The sequence below is a fragment of the Mustela putorius genome, unplaced genomic scaffold (genome assembly GCF_011764305.1).
Source record: "Mustela putorius furo isolate JIRA1106 unplaced genomic scaffold, ASM1176430v1.1 tig00003899_pilon_pilon_pilon, whole genome shotgun sequence".
NCBI classification, from domain to species: domain Eukaryota; kingdom Metazoa; phylum Chordata; class Mammalia; order Carnivora; family Mustelidae; genus Mustela; species Mustela putorius.
In genome coordinates this window covers 12,308,118-12,322,945 of record NW_025422048.1, presented here as the reverse complement: position 1 = coordinate 12,322,945, position 14,828 = coordinate 12,308,118, and the positions used below count along the sequence as shown (strand labels likewise).

The window sequence follows — 14,828 nt, the reverse complement described above, 5'->3', positions numbered from 1 at the left end:
CTTCGACTCAGGTCATGATCTCAGGGTCCTGGGATAGAGCCCCACATCGGGCTCTTTGCTCAGCAGGGAGCCTGCTTCCTCCTCTCTCTCTGCCTGCCTCTCTGCCTACTTGTGATCTCTGTCTGTCAAATAAATAAATAAAATCTTTAAAAATAATAATATCTTAGAAGATCAATAAAATCAACACGCCCTTAGACTAAGAAAAAAATGACAGCCTCAAATAGCTAAAAAAAGACGTTACATCTGATGCCATAGAAATAAAAAGGATTATAAGAGACTCCTATAAAGAACTGTATGCCAACAAGTAGGATAACTTCGAATAAATGAATAAATACCTAGAAACATACAGCCTGCCAACATTGAATCACGAAGATATAAAAAATCTGAACAGACCCAAAGCTAGTGAGATTGAAGCGGGAGTTGAAAACTTCCCCAAAAAGAAAACCCAGGGCTAAATGACCTCATAGGAGAATTATGCCAGACATTTAAAGAATAACACCAATTCTTCTCAAGCTCTTCTGAAGACTCCAAGAGGAAGGAGCACTCCCAAACTTGTTCTATTAAGGCCTGAATTACTGATACCATTTTACCAGGAAAAGACAGTGTAAAAGAAAGACTACAGACCAGTGTCTTCAATGAATACGGATGAAAAAAGTCCTGAACAAATACTACCCAACCAAATCCAACAGCCCATTAACAATGATCACCCACCATGACCAAATGGGATATATCCTTGGGAATGAAAGGATATACACAAAAATCAATCGGTGTAATGCAACACATAACAACAGACAAAAGCTAGATAATCATCTCAATCAAAGCAGAAAAAGCATTTGGCATAATTCAATACTCTTTCATGATAAAAACAATGAACTACAAAGAGAGGGGGGAAAAAAATGACCTCAACATAATAAAAGCCATATATGAAAAGCCCACAGCTAATATCAGACTCAGTGAGGAAAGAGTGAAAGCTTTTCCTCTAGTATCAGGAACAATGCAAGGACATCCACTCCCAGCACGGCTATTCAATATTGTACTGAAGTTCTAGCCAGAGCAATTACACCAAACCAAAAAAAGGCACACAAGTTGGACAAGCACTAAAATTATTCTGGTTTGCAGATGACATAATATTATACATAAAAAACTCTAGATTCCGCACACACAAAAACCTGTTAGAATTAATATATGAATTACACAGAGCTGCAGGATATAAAACCAACACTCAAAATCAGTTGAATTTTATACAGAAATGAGGAGACTGAATTTTTATTGCATTTTATATAGAAATGCAACTGATTTTGAGTGTTGGTTTGAGTGTTGGTTTTATATCCTAACAAGGATCAATCCAAAAAGGAAATTAAAAAGGGAAACTCTTTTTACAATAGCATCAGAAAAGAAAAAATACTTAGGAATAAACTTAACCAGGGGCGCCTGGGTGGCTCAGTGGGTTAAGCCGATGCCTTCGGCTTGGGTCATGATCTCAGGGTCCTGGGATCGAGTCCCGCATCCGGCTCTCTGCTCGGAGGGAGCCTGCTTCCCTCTCTCTCTCTCTGCCTGCCTCTCTGTCAAATGGATAAATAAAATCTTTAAAAAAAAAAAAGGAATAAACTTAACCAAAGAAGTTAAAGACTTGCACATTGAAAGCTACAAAGCATTGCTAAAAGAAAGCAAAGATAATAAAAATAAAAGGAAAGCCATTTCATGTTCATGAGCTGCAAGACTTCAGACTGCTTAAATGCCTATACCATTCCAGCAATCTGCAAACTCAATGGAATTCCTACCAATATGTAAATGACATTTTTTGCAGACATAGAAAAAAATTCTTATAATTTATATGGAATCTCAAGGACTCCAAACAGCCAAAATGATCTTGAAAATAACAAACTTGGGGAGTCTTCCCAGTCCCAGATTTCAAAACATACTACTAAGCAACAGTAATTAGGATGGTATGGTACTTGCATAAAGATGAATATATAGACCAATGAAGAGACAGCCCATAAATAAACCTTGCATGTATGGCCAAATGATGTTTTCTTTCTTTCTTTCTTTCTTTTTTAAAGATTTTACTTATTTATTTGACAGACAGAGATCACAAGTAGACAGAGAGGCAGGCGGGGTGGGGGAGCAGGCTCCCTGCTGAACAGAGAGCCCAATGTGGGGCTCGATCCCAGGACCCCGGGATCACGACCTGAGCCTAAGGCAGAGGCTTTAACCCACTGAGCCATCCAGGTGCCCCACCAAATGATTTTCAACAAGGGTGTCAAGACTATGCAATAGGGAAATGATAGTCTCTTCAACAAATGGTGTTGGGAAAGTTGGATAGCCACATGCAAATAATGAGGTTTGACTCTTATCTTACGTCACATACAAAAATTACTCAAAATGAATTAAAGACCTAATTATAAAGGGCAAGTGAGTTGCTTAGTTGGTTAAATGTGTGCTTTTGGCTCAGGTCATGATCTTGGGGTCCTGGGATCGAGCCCATGCTGGGCTCCCTGCTTAGCAAGGGAGGCTGCTTCTCCCTCTCCCTCTCCTTCTGCTCATGCTATCTCTCTCTCAAATAAATAAACAGAATTGTAGAAAAATAAAAAGACCTAAACTTTTTAGACTCCTGGAAGAACATCAGGGAAAAGCTTCAGGATGTTGGAGTCAATAAAAATTTCCTGGACATATACCAAAGTACAGGAAAAAAAAATCAACATTAGAAACGGGAATATATCTGGGTGCCTGTGTGGCTCAGTCAGTGAACTGTCCATCCAACTCTCGATGTTGGTTCAGGTCTTGACTTCAGAGTTGTAAGCTCAGGCCCTGTGTTGGGCTCCACACCGGGTGTGCAGCTTACTTAAAAAAAAAAAAAAAGAAAAGAAAGAAAGAAAGAAAAAGAGAAAGAAATGGGAATATATCAAACTTAAAATTTTGCATCAAAGGAAATAATCAACAGAATGAAAAGGTAACCTAAGGAATGGGAGAAAATACTTGCCAATCATATATCTGATAAGGAGTTAATGTCCAGAATATACAAGAGAACTCTACAACTCAACAACAAATTAAAAAATGGGTAAAGGATCCAAATAGACATTTCTCCAAGTATGATACACAAATGGCCAAAAAGCACATGAAAAGATGTTCCACATCTCTAATCATTTCAGAAATCCAAGTCAAAGCCACGATGAGATACTTTAAACCCATTAGGACGGCCACCATCAAAAGAACAGAAACTAACAAGCCCTAGAGAAGCGGTGGAGAAGTTGAAACCCTTGTACACTCTAAGTGCAAAGATAAAATGACATATCCATTTTGGAAAAGAGTATGCAGGATTCTTGAAAAATCAAAAACAGAATTACCGTATGATTAAGAAATTTTATTTCTGGGTATATATCTAATGTAATTTAAAGCAGGATCTCAAAGAGTTATTTGTACACCTTTGTTTGTCACAGCATCATTTACATTCTGAAGAGGTGGAAGCAATCCAAATGTCCATCAACAGATGAACTGATAAAGAAAAGGGAGTATACGCACAAAACGGAATATAATGTAGTCTTAAGAGGGGACTTCCTGTCACATGCTACAACATGGATGAACCCTGAAGACATTATGCTAAGTGAAATAAGCCAGGCACAAAAGGATAAATGCTGTATGATTCCATTCGTAGGAAGTATTTCTCAAAAGTAGTCGGTCATAGAAATAGGAAATAGAAAGGTGTTTACCAAGGGCTGGGGGACAGGGGGGGCTCATGTTTAATGGGTATAAAGTTTTAGTGTTACACAATGAAAAGATTCCAGAGATTTGTTGTACAATGTGAATATACTTATTAACACTACTGGACTGTACACTAAAAATGGTTAGTTAAGATGAGGGGGATGCCTGGCTGGCTTAGTTGGTGGAGCATGTGACACCTGGTCTTGGGGTTGTGAGTTCGAGTCCCACAATGGGTGCAAAGATTTCTTAAAACAATAAAATCTTAGGGGCGCCTAGGTGGCTCAGTCGGTTAAACCTCTGACTTGTAGCTCAGGTCATGATCTCATGCCTGTCGGGATGGAGCCCTGTGCTGTTGGGCTCCATGCTCAGCAGGGAGTCTCCTTTAAGATTCTCCCCCTCTGCTCCTCCCTAACTCCCCCACAAATAACTAAATCCTTACAAAAAAATAAAACAAAAAAATGGTTAAGATGGTTAAGATGGGTTCTCTTGGGGGCTTACTTTCAAGATGACCAAGAAAAGAAGGAAAAATGGTTGTGTCACAAAGGGCCGTAGCCATGTGCGGCCTATTCAGGGTACCAACTGCGTAGCTGTGGGCCGAAGTCAAGGCCATTGGGAAGTTTGTTATTCGGACCACAATACAGACCACCGCCATCAGGGGCATTCCCAAAGCAAGTAGGTCTGCTAGACCTATGTCTGTTCCAAGCTGTCTGTGAGACTACGTTACTGCCCAAGCTGTGCTGTTCCCAGCAGGCTATTCCAGAATCTCTCCTGAAGCATGGAAGGACCCGACACCCTCACCAATTTAGACCGGTGGGTGTTACCTCACCACCCCCACCAAAGCCCACGTTAAGGAGCTAAGTCCTTAAGCAATGAAGAAAAACTGTTCTCCGAAAAAAAAATAAAAATAAAATGGAGATCATACTTTAAAAAAAAATGGTTAAGAGGCTCAATTTAATGTTATATGCTTTTTGATCACAATAACAAATTGAAATTTAAAAAAATAATACTTTGGGACAAAATATTTATAAAAGACATATCTGATAAAAGGCTGTTAACTAAAATATTAAGAAAAACTTTTAGGGGCGCCTGGGTGGCTCAGTGGTTAAAGGCTCAGGGTCCTGGATCGAGCCCCGCATCGGGCTCTCTGCTCAGCAGGGAGCCTGCTTCCCCCTCTTTCTCTCTGCCTACCTGTGATCTCTGTCTGTCAAATAAATAAACTAAACCTTTAAAAAAAAAAAAGAAAAACTTTTAAAACTCAACAATAAGAAAATGAGCACTCTGATTCAACAATGGGTACAGACTTGACTAGACAACCTCATGAAAGAAGATATTCAGATATCAAGGACGCATATGACGAGATGATGAACACCGTTATGTCATTCGGGAAATGCAAATTAAAACAAAAATGGGATACCACTACAAACCTATTAGAATTGCCAAAACCCAAAACACTGACAACAAATGTTGGCCAGGATGTGGAGAACAGGGAACTCCCATTGGGTGCCAATGGGAATGCAAAATGAAAAGCCTCTTTGGAGATAGCTTGGCAGCTTCTTACAAAATTAAACACGCTTTTACCAAACAATCTAATAAGCACACTCCTTGATATTTACCCAAATAAATTAAAATCTTATGTCCATGCAAGAACTCGAATATGGGGCACTTGGGTGCCTCAGTGGGTTAAGCCTCTGCCTTCGGCTCAGGTCATGATCTCAGGGTCCTGGGATTGGGCTCTCTGCACGGCAGGGAACCTGCTTCCTTCCACCTCTCTGCCTGCCTCTATGCCTATTTGTGATCTCTCTGTCAAATAAATAAATAAAATTTAAAAAACATACTTAAAAAAAAAAAAGAACTCACATATACATGTTTATAGCAGCCTTGTCCATGATTGCCACAACCTGGAAGCAACCAAGATGTCTCTCAGAAAGTGAATGGAGGGGCACCAGCATGGCTCAGTGGGTTGAAGCCTCTGCCTTCTGCTTGGGTCGTGATCTCAGGGTCCTGGGATCGAGCCCCGCATCGGGCTCTCTGCTCAGCAGGGAGCCTGCTTCCTCCTCTCTCTCTCTGCCTGCCTCTCTGCCTACTTGTCATCTCTGTCAAATAAATAAATAAAATATTTTTTAAAAAAAGTAAACGGGGGCGCCTGGGTAGCTCAGTGGGTTAAAGCCTCTGCCTTTGGCTCAGGTCATGGTCCCAGGGTCCTGGGATTGAGCCCCAAATGAGGCTCTCTGCTCAGCGGGGAGCCTGCTTCCTCCTCTCTCTCGGCCTGCCTCTCTGCTGACTTCTGATCTCTGTCAAATAAATAAATAAAATCTAAAAAAAAAAGGGAACGGATATATAAACTGTTCCACCTAGACAATGGACTATTAAGCGCCAACAAGAAATGAGACACTGAGACATGAAAAGACATGGCATAATAAACTTAAATGTGTATTGTTAAGTTGAAGAAGCCAATCTGGGGCGCCTGGGTGGCTCAGCTGGTTGGGCAACTGCCTTCGGCTCTGGTCATGATCGATCAAGCCCAACATCGGGCTCCCTCCTCAGTGGGGAGTCTGCTTCTCCCTCTGACCCACTCCTCTCTTATTTTCTCTCCCCCCCCCATAAATGAATGAATGAATGAATGAATCTAAAAAAAAAAAGCCAATCTGAAAAGGCTACATACTATCATACCATACATGATTCTAACAGTGTAATATTACGGAAAAGCAAAACTATCGAGTAAAAAGATTAGTGGTGACCTGGGGTTGCCAGGACGAGACAAAGCATATATAAAGGATGTTTAGAGCAGTGAAGCGATTCTACCTGATACTAGTGAATCCTTGTCATTAGACATTTGTGTAACGCCACTGAATTTGGAACAAGACTGAACCCTAATGAAAACTTACGGACATTGGGTAATAATGATGTCCCAGTGTAGGTTCATGGATTGCAACAAAAATACCGCTATGGAACACTGAGGGAAGTTGTACATACATGGGAAAGGGGGGGTATATGTGAAATCTGTACTTTCCTCAATTTTGCTGTGAACACAAAACGGCTCTAAAAAAGTAAAGTATATTATTAATTAAAATATTATCTGTTGGGAACAAAAAAGATTATTTGATGTGGAGAGGTCTAAAATCTTATTGACAGGGATCTTATTAGGTAATAATCAACAATGATTAATTTGGATTCAAAAAGAACTTGGGGGCACCTGGGTGGCTTAGTGGATTAATGCCTCTTCCTTGGGCTCAGGTCATGATCCCAGGATTCTGGGATCGAGCCCTGCACCGGGCTCTCTGCTCCGTGGGGAGCCTGCTTCCCCCACCCCTCCTGCTTCCCTCTCTGCCTCCTTGTGATCTCTGTCAAATAAATAAAATCTTTAAAAAATAAAATAAATAAAAAAGAACTTGGCTGGTAGTAAAAGATGATACTATCTTGGCATTCTCTTACATTGCTGGTGGAATGTAAAATGGCACAGCTGCTGTGGAAAACAACTTGGTGGTTCATGAAAAAGTTGAACACAGAACTACCATATCATGTAGTGATTCTACCAAGTATATACTGCAAAGATCTGAAAATAGGTGATCAAACAAAAACTTGACCGTGAATATTCATATCAGCAATGTTCCTAAAAGCCAACAGGTGGAAAACCCCCCCAAATGTCCATCAACTGATGAATGGATAAAGCAAAGGTGGTGTAACCGTACGAAGGGATATTTAGCCATAAAAAGCAGGATTTACTAATATATGCTACAGTAAGAAGAGACCTTGAGAACATTGCAGTAAGTGAGAGAAGGCAGACACAAAAGGCCACACAGTGTTGGATTCCATTTATATGAAATAATCTAGAATAGGTAAATCCATAGAGACAGAAAGAGGATTAGTGGTTGCCAGGGCCTGGGGGAGGGAGGGATGTGGTATGACGACTTAACGTCCATGGGGGTTACCTTCTGGAGTGATGAAAATGTTCTGGAACTCAAAAGTGTTGACGGTTGCATAACAACACGAATATACTCAATTGTATATTCTAAAATGCTGTGTTTTACCACAATTTAAAAAATTGAACTACAAAAATACCTTGATTTTTTCACTCTCTTTTCTCACACGTTTTGCATTTTCAATAATGTAAACAGTGCTCTTGTTGACTTCATTGTCAGCTCTGTGTCTTAGCCAATCCTCATATCCCTAGAATAAAAATAACTACAGTCAAGCTCACATAATGCAGTGCAGTTAATAAATTTCTATAGCCCCCTCTATGAATCACCAGCAGATATTTAGACTGATAGTATTAATCTCAACTCACAGTGCTAAAGAGACAACATTGTTCATTTTTACAGCAAAAACTAAGATATGCTTTCAAAATACCCCTTAGGCAAATAGCTTTACTGCTGAAAGGTTTCTCCATTCTCCAGAGAAGTATCAATGGAAACACGGGCATCAGAACCTTAATATTCTTCAAATGTGAAAGGCTGTGATTTACTCTTCTAATTCTACTCTTGAAATTCAAGTTAATGTTAATTTATCTACCTTTTAATGTGACCATTTTTTTCCCCTGGGTTTTATTTTCTAGCTCTAATCACTTAAATCTATTCTTCTGTAGTAGACTGTTGGGAGTGATCATTGCTGAGGAAATCTAATTCCTCCCCAGGGACAGAGAATTGAAAAGGCAAGTTAGGGTTATTTTTGACACAGAATCCACGACAAGTTTTGGAAGTCAACAGTTAAACTTTTCCACTGGTAGTAAAGGAAACCATAAATTGGTGTTCATTTTTTAGAGTTAAAAGTAATCAGGGAAAGGTCTAATGGCTCATTTTAGTCTGGTTTTCTGTATGAAGTAAATTTAAGCCAAAAGAACTAAGGGAAGAGGATGTTCATTTGTTTGAGCATGACCTCTTCTCCTTTTTTACATCACATTGCTTTTTTCCTTTAGAATAATGTCTGTACCTTTTCAAATGGAACTGTTTGAAAAAAATCTCTTGATCGCCTTCTGCTTTTTTCTCCAATGCTATATTCATGCCTGTTCTGTCCCTCTTTATGACAATGCTAGGCTATCACTTCCTATGGCACTTTCTGTGATGTCAGTGAGGAACGAGAGGCCCTAAGATGAACTAGTATAGAGAGTAAAATGAATCAGTAAGAGCTTTTGTAAGCCATACAGGCTATTCTTGGAACCAGCAATTCTATGATGTTAAAGAAAATAATCCTAACAGCCTAAGGGAAAGAACATTCCAGAAATCTTTATTTAGCAACCAAACACTTGATAAAATATTCTTGCAGTTTCCGGTAGGCAAGATAGAAGACCAGATAACCCCAAGAGGAAAGGTAACCTTGTTCAAAATTCCATTAAACAGACCTTCATTTTTGAAGTTCTTGAGGATAGTTTTTAAAGCTCTTTGGTAAGTTACTGTCTAAAAGTATATCTGCCATCAGTCAGGTCCTCCGGACTGTTCCAATACACGATAAACGTTGCTAACCCACCCTTTACCTCCAGCTTCCCTTTTCCACTTTCAATTTCATGTGGAATTTTTCAAAGGTACTATCATATAAAAGGGTCAAAATACTTCCAAGTCATCAGCATCAGAAACCATGGCAATTGTCAGCGTTGACGAAAAGCGAGAAGTCTCCTCTGCCCACCACCCACTTCAGCTGCATCATGGAAGAAAACAAACACCAAGTACTTGGACTCTTGAGTTCTCTGCTTTAGGTGACAACAACAAAAATTTACCACACTGGGAATTTTTCAGAAAGACAGAACACACTGAAAAACACTTACATACATTAAAAATTCACCTCTCGGGGCACCTGGGTGGCTCAGTGGGCTAAAGCTTCTGCCTTCAGCTCAGGTCATGGTCTCAGAGTCCTAGGATCGAGCCCCGTATCGGGCTCTCTGCTCAGCACGGAGCCTGCTTCCTCCTCCTCTCTCTCTCTCTCTCTCTCTCTGCCTGCCTCTCTGCCTACTTATGATCTCTCTCCCTCTCTCTCTCTCCCTCTCTGTGTCAAATAAATAAATAAAATATTTTTTTAAAACTTCACCTCTCACCTCCTGACTGAGCTGTACCTTCCACCTTCTTTCTTTTAGGGTTACAAACCCACAACACAAATACTAAGGGGGGAAAAAAGGAAATTTAAAGAAGTACCTTATGGTCATTTTAATATGTTTTCCATAGGAATCAAGGATGCTGCCCACTCTACATAAATATGAAAAAGGACCTTTGGCAATGAAATTCAAACCAGATGGGACTGAAATGCAGGCATAATTGTACAAAAGAAATTTACCTGCTTGATGGCTGTAACAGTTATAACAAAGAAGAGTGGGAGTCCACTGGTAACTGGGCTAGTCGGTGTGTCCACTGTGACCTAGGTAAAGAAATTAAATTGAATGTAAAAGGAACATAAGCCATTCGCTCATATACAGGGCTCATGATGCAACCATTTCGGGCAGAAATACAGACAAGATGTATCCTGGTAGCAGGGCCAATGTTAACTTTCATTAAAACAAAAGTGATCCACAGAGCAATTAATGTAAAGAAACAGTTCTAATTCAGGCTTAGGTTTCATTCCAGTTTGGATTAATGCCCTCCACGAAACAGAAGCAGTCATTTACCATCTCTTCATCGAGTACCATTCTTTGAGGCCCTGTGCTATCATCGGCCAGGCTCTAGAGATGCTGCTTTGAGTAAGAGAGAGAAACGTCCCTGCCCTCGTAGAGCTGGCAGCTTATAGGAAAACAGGAAAACCGTCAACCAAGTGAACCACTGAAATCTAGAGAGTAAAGCAGAGTTAACTGCACGAAGGCCAGGCTTCCAGGCAGGCACAGAGGACAGCACAGACAATGTCTCTATGGTAGGAGGGGTGGGGGGGCATGTCTAAAGAAATAAAGGAAGCCGGAGGCAGGAGAGAGTGTGGTGGAAGACGGGGCTGGAGATGGGGACAGAGGCAAGCCCAAGCAGGGCCTCTAGGCTCAAGTTCATTGTTTATCCCACAGTCGGAAGTAACTAGAGCTTTCGGGCAAGGAGCAGTCCCCCGAACAGAACTACATTTCCAAAAGATCATCCTCCTGGATTTGTGGAAGTTCTTTCCATGTCCATTGCTAACCCCCTTGTCCAAGCCATCACTTTGTTCGTGGCCCATGGCAGCAGACTCCCACATAGGAATGGGGCGCCTGGGTGGCTCAGTCGTTTAAGTGTCTGCCTTCGGCTCAGGTCATAACCCCAGGGTCCTGGCATTGAGCCCTGCATCGGGCTCCCTGCTCGGCAGGGAGCCTGCTTCTCCTTCTCCCTCTGCTGCCCTGCCTGCTTGTGGTCTCTCGCTCTCTCTAATAAATAAAATATTTTTTTTAAAAAAGTACGAATGGCAAGGAATTTCTTGTCAGGGGTGATGAGAGATGACTCTTGTAAGTGTCTGGTGAACATGACTGGGTCGATGTTGTTGTCATTCACTGAAACAACAAATACCGAGAGAGGACCAGATCTGAGGGACAAAGGACCATGGGTTCACTCTGCCCGGGCAACTCACTCTCGTCTCTATCCCCACCCAGGCCGGGCTCTGCCACATGCCTCGAGTTAGAGATACACGCTTTTATGTGGCTGTGAGACTTCATGCACAGACTGAGATATCCATCTGGCATTCTTCACCAGGTTAACTTGCTCTAATCTTTCAAGGCTTAAATTCAGGTATCATCTACTCTTTGAAGTCTTCTTAAGCTCCTCTTGGCTAGAAAGACCTATGAACTCCCACTGTACCCCCATAGCATGTTGCTCATGCGAGTTTTATGACTTGTATTGCATGAAATTAAATGGATAGGGGCGCCTGGGTAGCTCATTGGGTTAAGCCTCTGCCTTCGGCTCAAGTCATGATCTCGGGGACCTGGGATCGAGCCCCACATCGGGCTCTCTGCTCGGCGGGGAACCTGCTTCCCTCTCTCTGCCTGCTTCTCTGCCTACTTGTGATCTCTCTGTGTCCAATAAATAAATAAAATTAAAAAAAAAAGAAATTAAATGGACATATGAGTGTAACATACATTTCTTAAGGACAGAAAAGCCATGTCTTGATCTTCATTGCATCTGCTATAATCTTTGTTATCTGGAAAACCCCAAGGCACACAGTAGGTGGTTGGTATACATTCACTGAACCAAACTGAACCATGCTGCACACGACCAAGAATGACTTTCCTGGGCATAATTCTGTATGGTTTATTTTATGCTGTTTGTAAGGTATCTTACCATGGATCTAGAGTAGCTCCTTTTCAAATGCCCCATCATTTGAGACTGAATAGCTCCTTCCCATATCACAACCCAGATTGGTTTTAAGTAGCAGGGCTAAATTAAATTACAGTACCATTTACTCAAAGCCTCAAAGTGGATAAACAGAAGCACTTAACATTAACAAGGCATTTGAGCAATTTCATTGGGATGATGTTTCTGCTTCGTTTTAAAAAATGAAATGCGGGAAAAATATCCTTACTGTAATAAAATTTTCTGGGGGTAATTTTGGTGAAGGAAAACTTGTAATAGCTCATAGTCTTAAAGATGGAAGAGGCAATTAAGATGTCTAAAATTTAAAACACAAAACATTAGCAGAAACATAGAGAAGATCAAATCTATCAGGCTTTCACACATAAAGTAAATGAATGAGGAAGAGCAAAACTGGTATCAGGAAGAAAAGTGATAAATTTTCAATTAAGCTGAATCTGATGTTTAATGAAGTAAAACTATTTATTTGAACTATTTTAAACTTTAATATATGTCATTGTATTTAATGATACACAATATATGTCCTTCTAGGATGAACAAAGATACAAAGTCTATGAAAGTTTTTAAAGAAAGTAACAAATTCTCAACAGGTTTTTTAGTAAAAATGCTACTTTTGGAAATATGCAAAATCATATAAATCTTAAACTGTAATATTAATACTTTACAAAGTTTTATTAAAACAGGTCCTGAAACACCTTTTTTAGACACAGAGCATTTTAAAGTTAGAAATGGATTGAAAATTTGTTTGGAGTAATTAAGTTTCTAAAAGGGGAATGGTTGTTTGTGGAACTCTTACCTGCACAAGGAAAATGATGAGAAAATAAAAATTTGCAATTCTTCTAAACTGTTCAAACAGATTCTTTGGGAGGAAATTCCAAAGTGTATACTATATGGGAGGAAGGGGAAAAAAATATTATTAGAAGGAAAACTTGGAAAACTCTAGTAACAACTCATATAGGCCAGATTATCAAAATACTTTGAAAACATGTTAAAACCCACACCTCACACATACAAATAAGCGTACACTTAGAGGTACACTATGTAAGAAATGAAGTTTTCATTTGCAGCATCACAGCTGGGTCATCTAGTCCCCAACTTCTACTTTCCCTGACCTGATCTAAATTGTCAGGCGTTCTCAGGTCACTCTATACTTCCTTAATAATACTTGTTACGGTGAATAACTATAGATGTGAGCACTTTTTATTAAAGTTTCTCCCTCAATAGGCAATACGTTTCATAAAGACAGGCTGTTCTTTTGTCTTCTTATTACTTCTCCCCCAACACCTAGCAGACACAAAGACACTCAATAAATTAGTTGGATGAATGAACAAACAAATTAATCCCTCCAGCTCAGCTAACCACTGGAGTCTGATCGCCATCACTGATATAACTCTGTCCCTATCAGCAATGCCGCCCCCCCCACCCTGTACCTCCGAGACAGCTGAGGTGTACTCGTAACCCTGGGTCATGGAGGGCTTTCACTTTAATCAACAACACACCACGCTGGGCTCTGGTAACTGGCAACAGGTTAAAGGTTCAATACTAAGTAGTACGTGGGCAGAAGAAAACTCTTGGGCCAACTGTTGAATCACCTAGACTTTCTCACTAATATCTTAAGCTCAAGGACAAAATCATTTAAAAATCCCCATGAGAGGGGTGCCTGGGTGGCTCTGTGGGTTAAAGCCTCTGCCTTCGGTTCAGGTCATGATCCCGGGGTCCTGGGATCCAGCCCTGCATTGGGTTCTCTGCGCCACAAGGAACCTGCTTCCTCCTCTCTCTCTGCCTACTTGTGATCTCTGTCAAATTAATAAATATAAATTGGGGCGCCTGGGTGGCTCAGTGGGTTAAAGCCTCTGCCTTCGGCTCAGGTTGTGATCCCAGGGTCCTGGGATCGAGCCCCGCATTGGGCTCTCTGCTCCGCAGGGAGCCTGCTTCCTCCTCTCTCTCTGTCTGCCTCTCTGCCTAGTTTCTCTCTGTCAAATAAATAAAATAAAATAAAAAATTATTTTTTAAAAAAATTAATAAATAAAAACTTAAAAAAAAATCCCCATGAGAAGGTGAATTTTCTAGATATCTTAATGAAGACCAGAAACCAGAAAGAAAGGTTTCTTAACCTAAAAGATCTAAATTTACACTTAAACGATCTCCACCACAAATATGGTGAGAAAATATCCATTAAATTAGGTAAGGTGACTGAAATGCCACAGTTGTAGAGCATGACACAATATATGTGAATTTACTACTAACCTCTCTTATGGGCTCAAGATTCAGGGAATCCCAAGAAAATGAAGATAAATGAAGGCAAACATATTCAGTAAAAGAGCTGCATTACAATCTAACATGCCAACCCAGAAGGTTCTTCGCCTAGGATTCATGGAAGTGCCTCAAGGAAGGTCATTCAAAATGAACTACAAAGTTATAGTGAGATAGCACCTCACACCTGTCACGATGGTTAAAACAGAAAACACAAGAAACAATGGGTATTGGTGAGGATGCAGAGAAAGGAACTGTTCCTCTTGCACTGTTGGTGGGAGTGCAAACTGGTGCAGCCACTGCGGAAAACAGTATGGAGGTGCCTCAACAAGTTAACAATAGAGCTACCCTAGGATCCAGTCCTCAAACTACTGGGCATATATCTCCAAGATACAAAACACTAATACAAAGGGATACGTACACCCCTATGTTTTTAGCAGCATTATTTACAATAGCCAAACCATGGAAGCAGCCCAAGTGTGTCCACTGACAGATGAATAGACAAGAGGCAGGGTATATACACGATGGAAAACTACTCAGCCATAAAAAAGGATGAAATCTTGCCAATTACAACACAGATGGTGCTAGAGAGTATAATGCTAAGCAAAATGAGTCAGAGGAAAACAAATATGATTTCACACG

General features: G+C 40.5%; 1 protein-coding gene across 7 annotated transcripts in view; it reads right to left on the bottom strand.

The window, feature by feature from the left end:
• ATP11C (ATPase phospholipid transporting 11C) overlaps positions 1 to 14,828 on the bottom strand; it is a 182,779-nt gene that overhangs the window by 79,722 nt on the left and 88,229 nt on the right. For all 7 annotated transcript variants that reach the window (XM_004773629.2, XM_045068219.1, XM_004773633.3 and 4 more), the window contains 3 exons: positions 12,730 to 12,819; positions 9,958 to 10,038; positions 7,759 to 7,866 (listed from right to left, as the gene is read on the bottom strand). In XM_004773629.2, the coding sequence (XP_004773686.1) occupies positions 7,759 to 7,866; positions 9,958 to 10,038; positions 12,730 to 12,819 (279 nt within the window). The remainder of the gene's footprint in view (positions 1 to 7,758; positions 7,867 to 9,957; positions 10,039 to 12,729; positions 12,820 to 14,828) is intronic.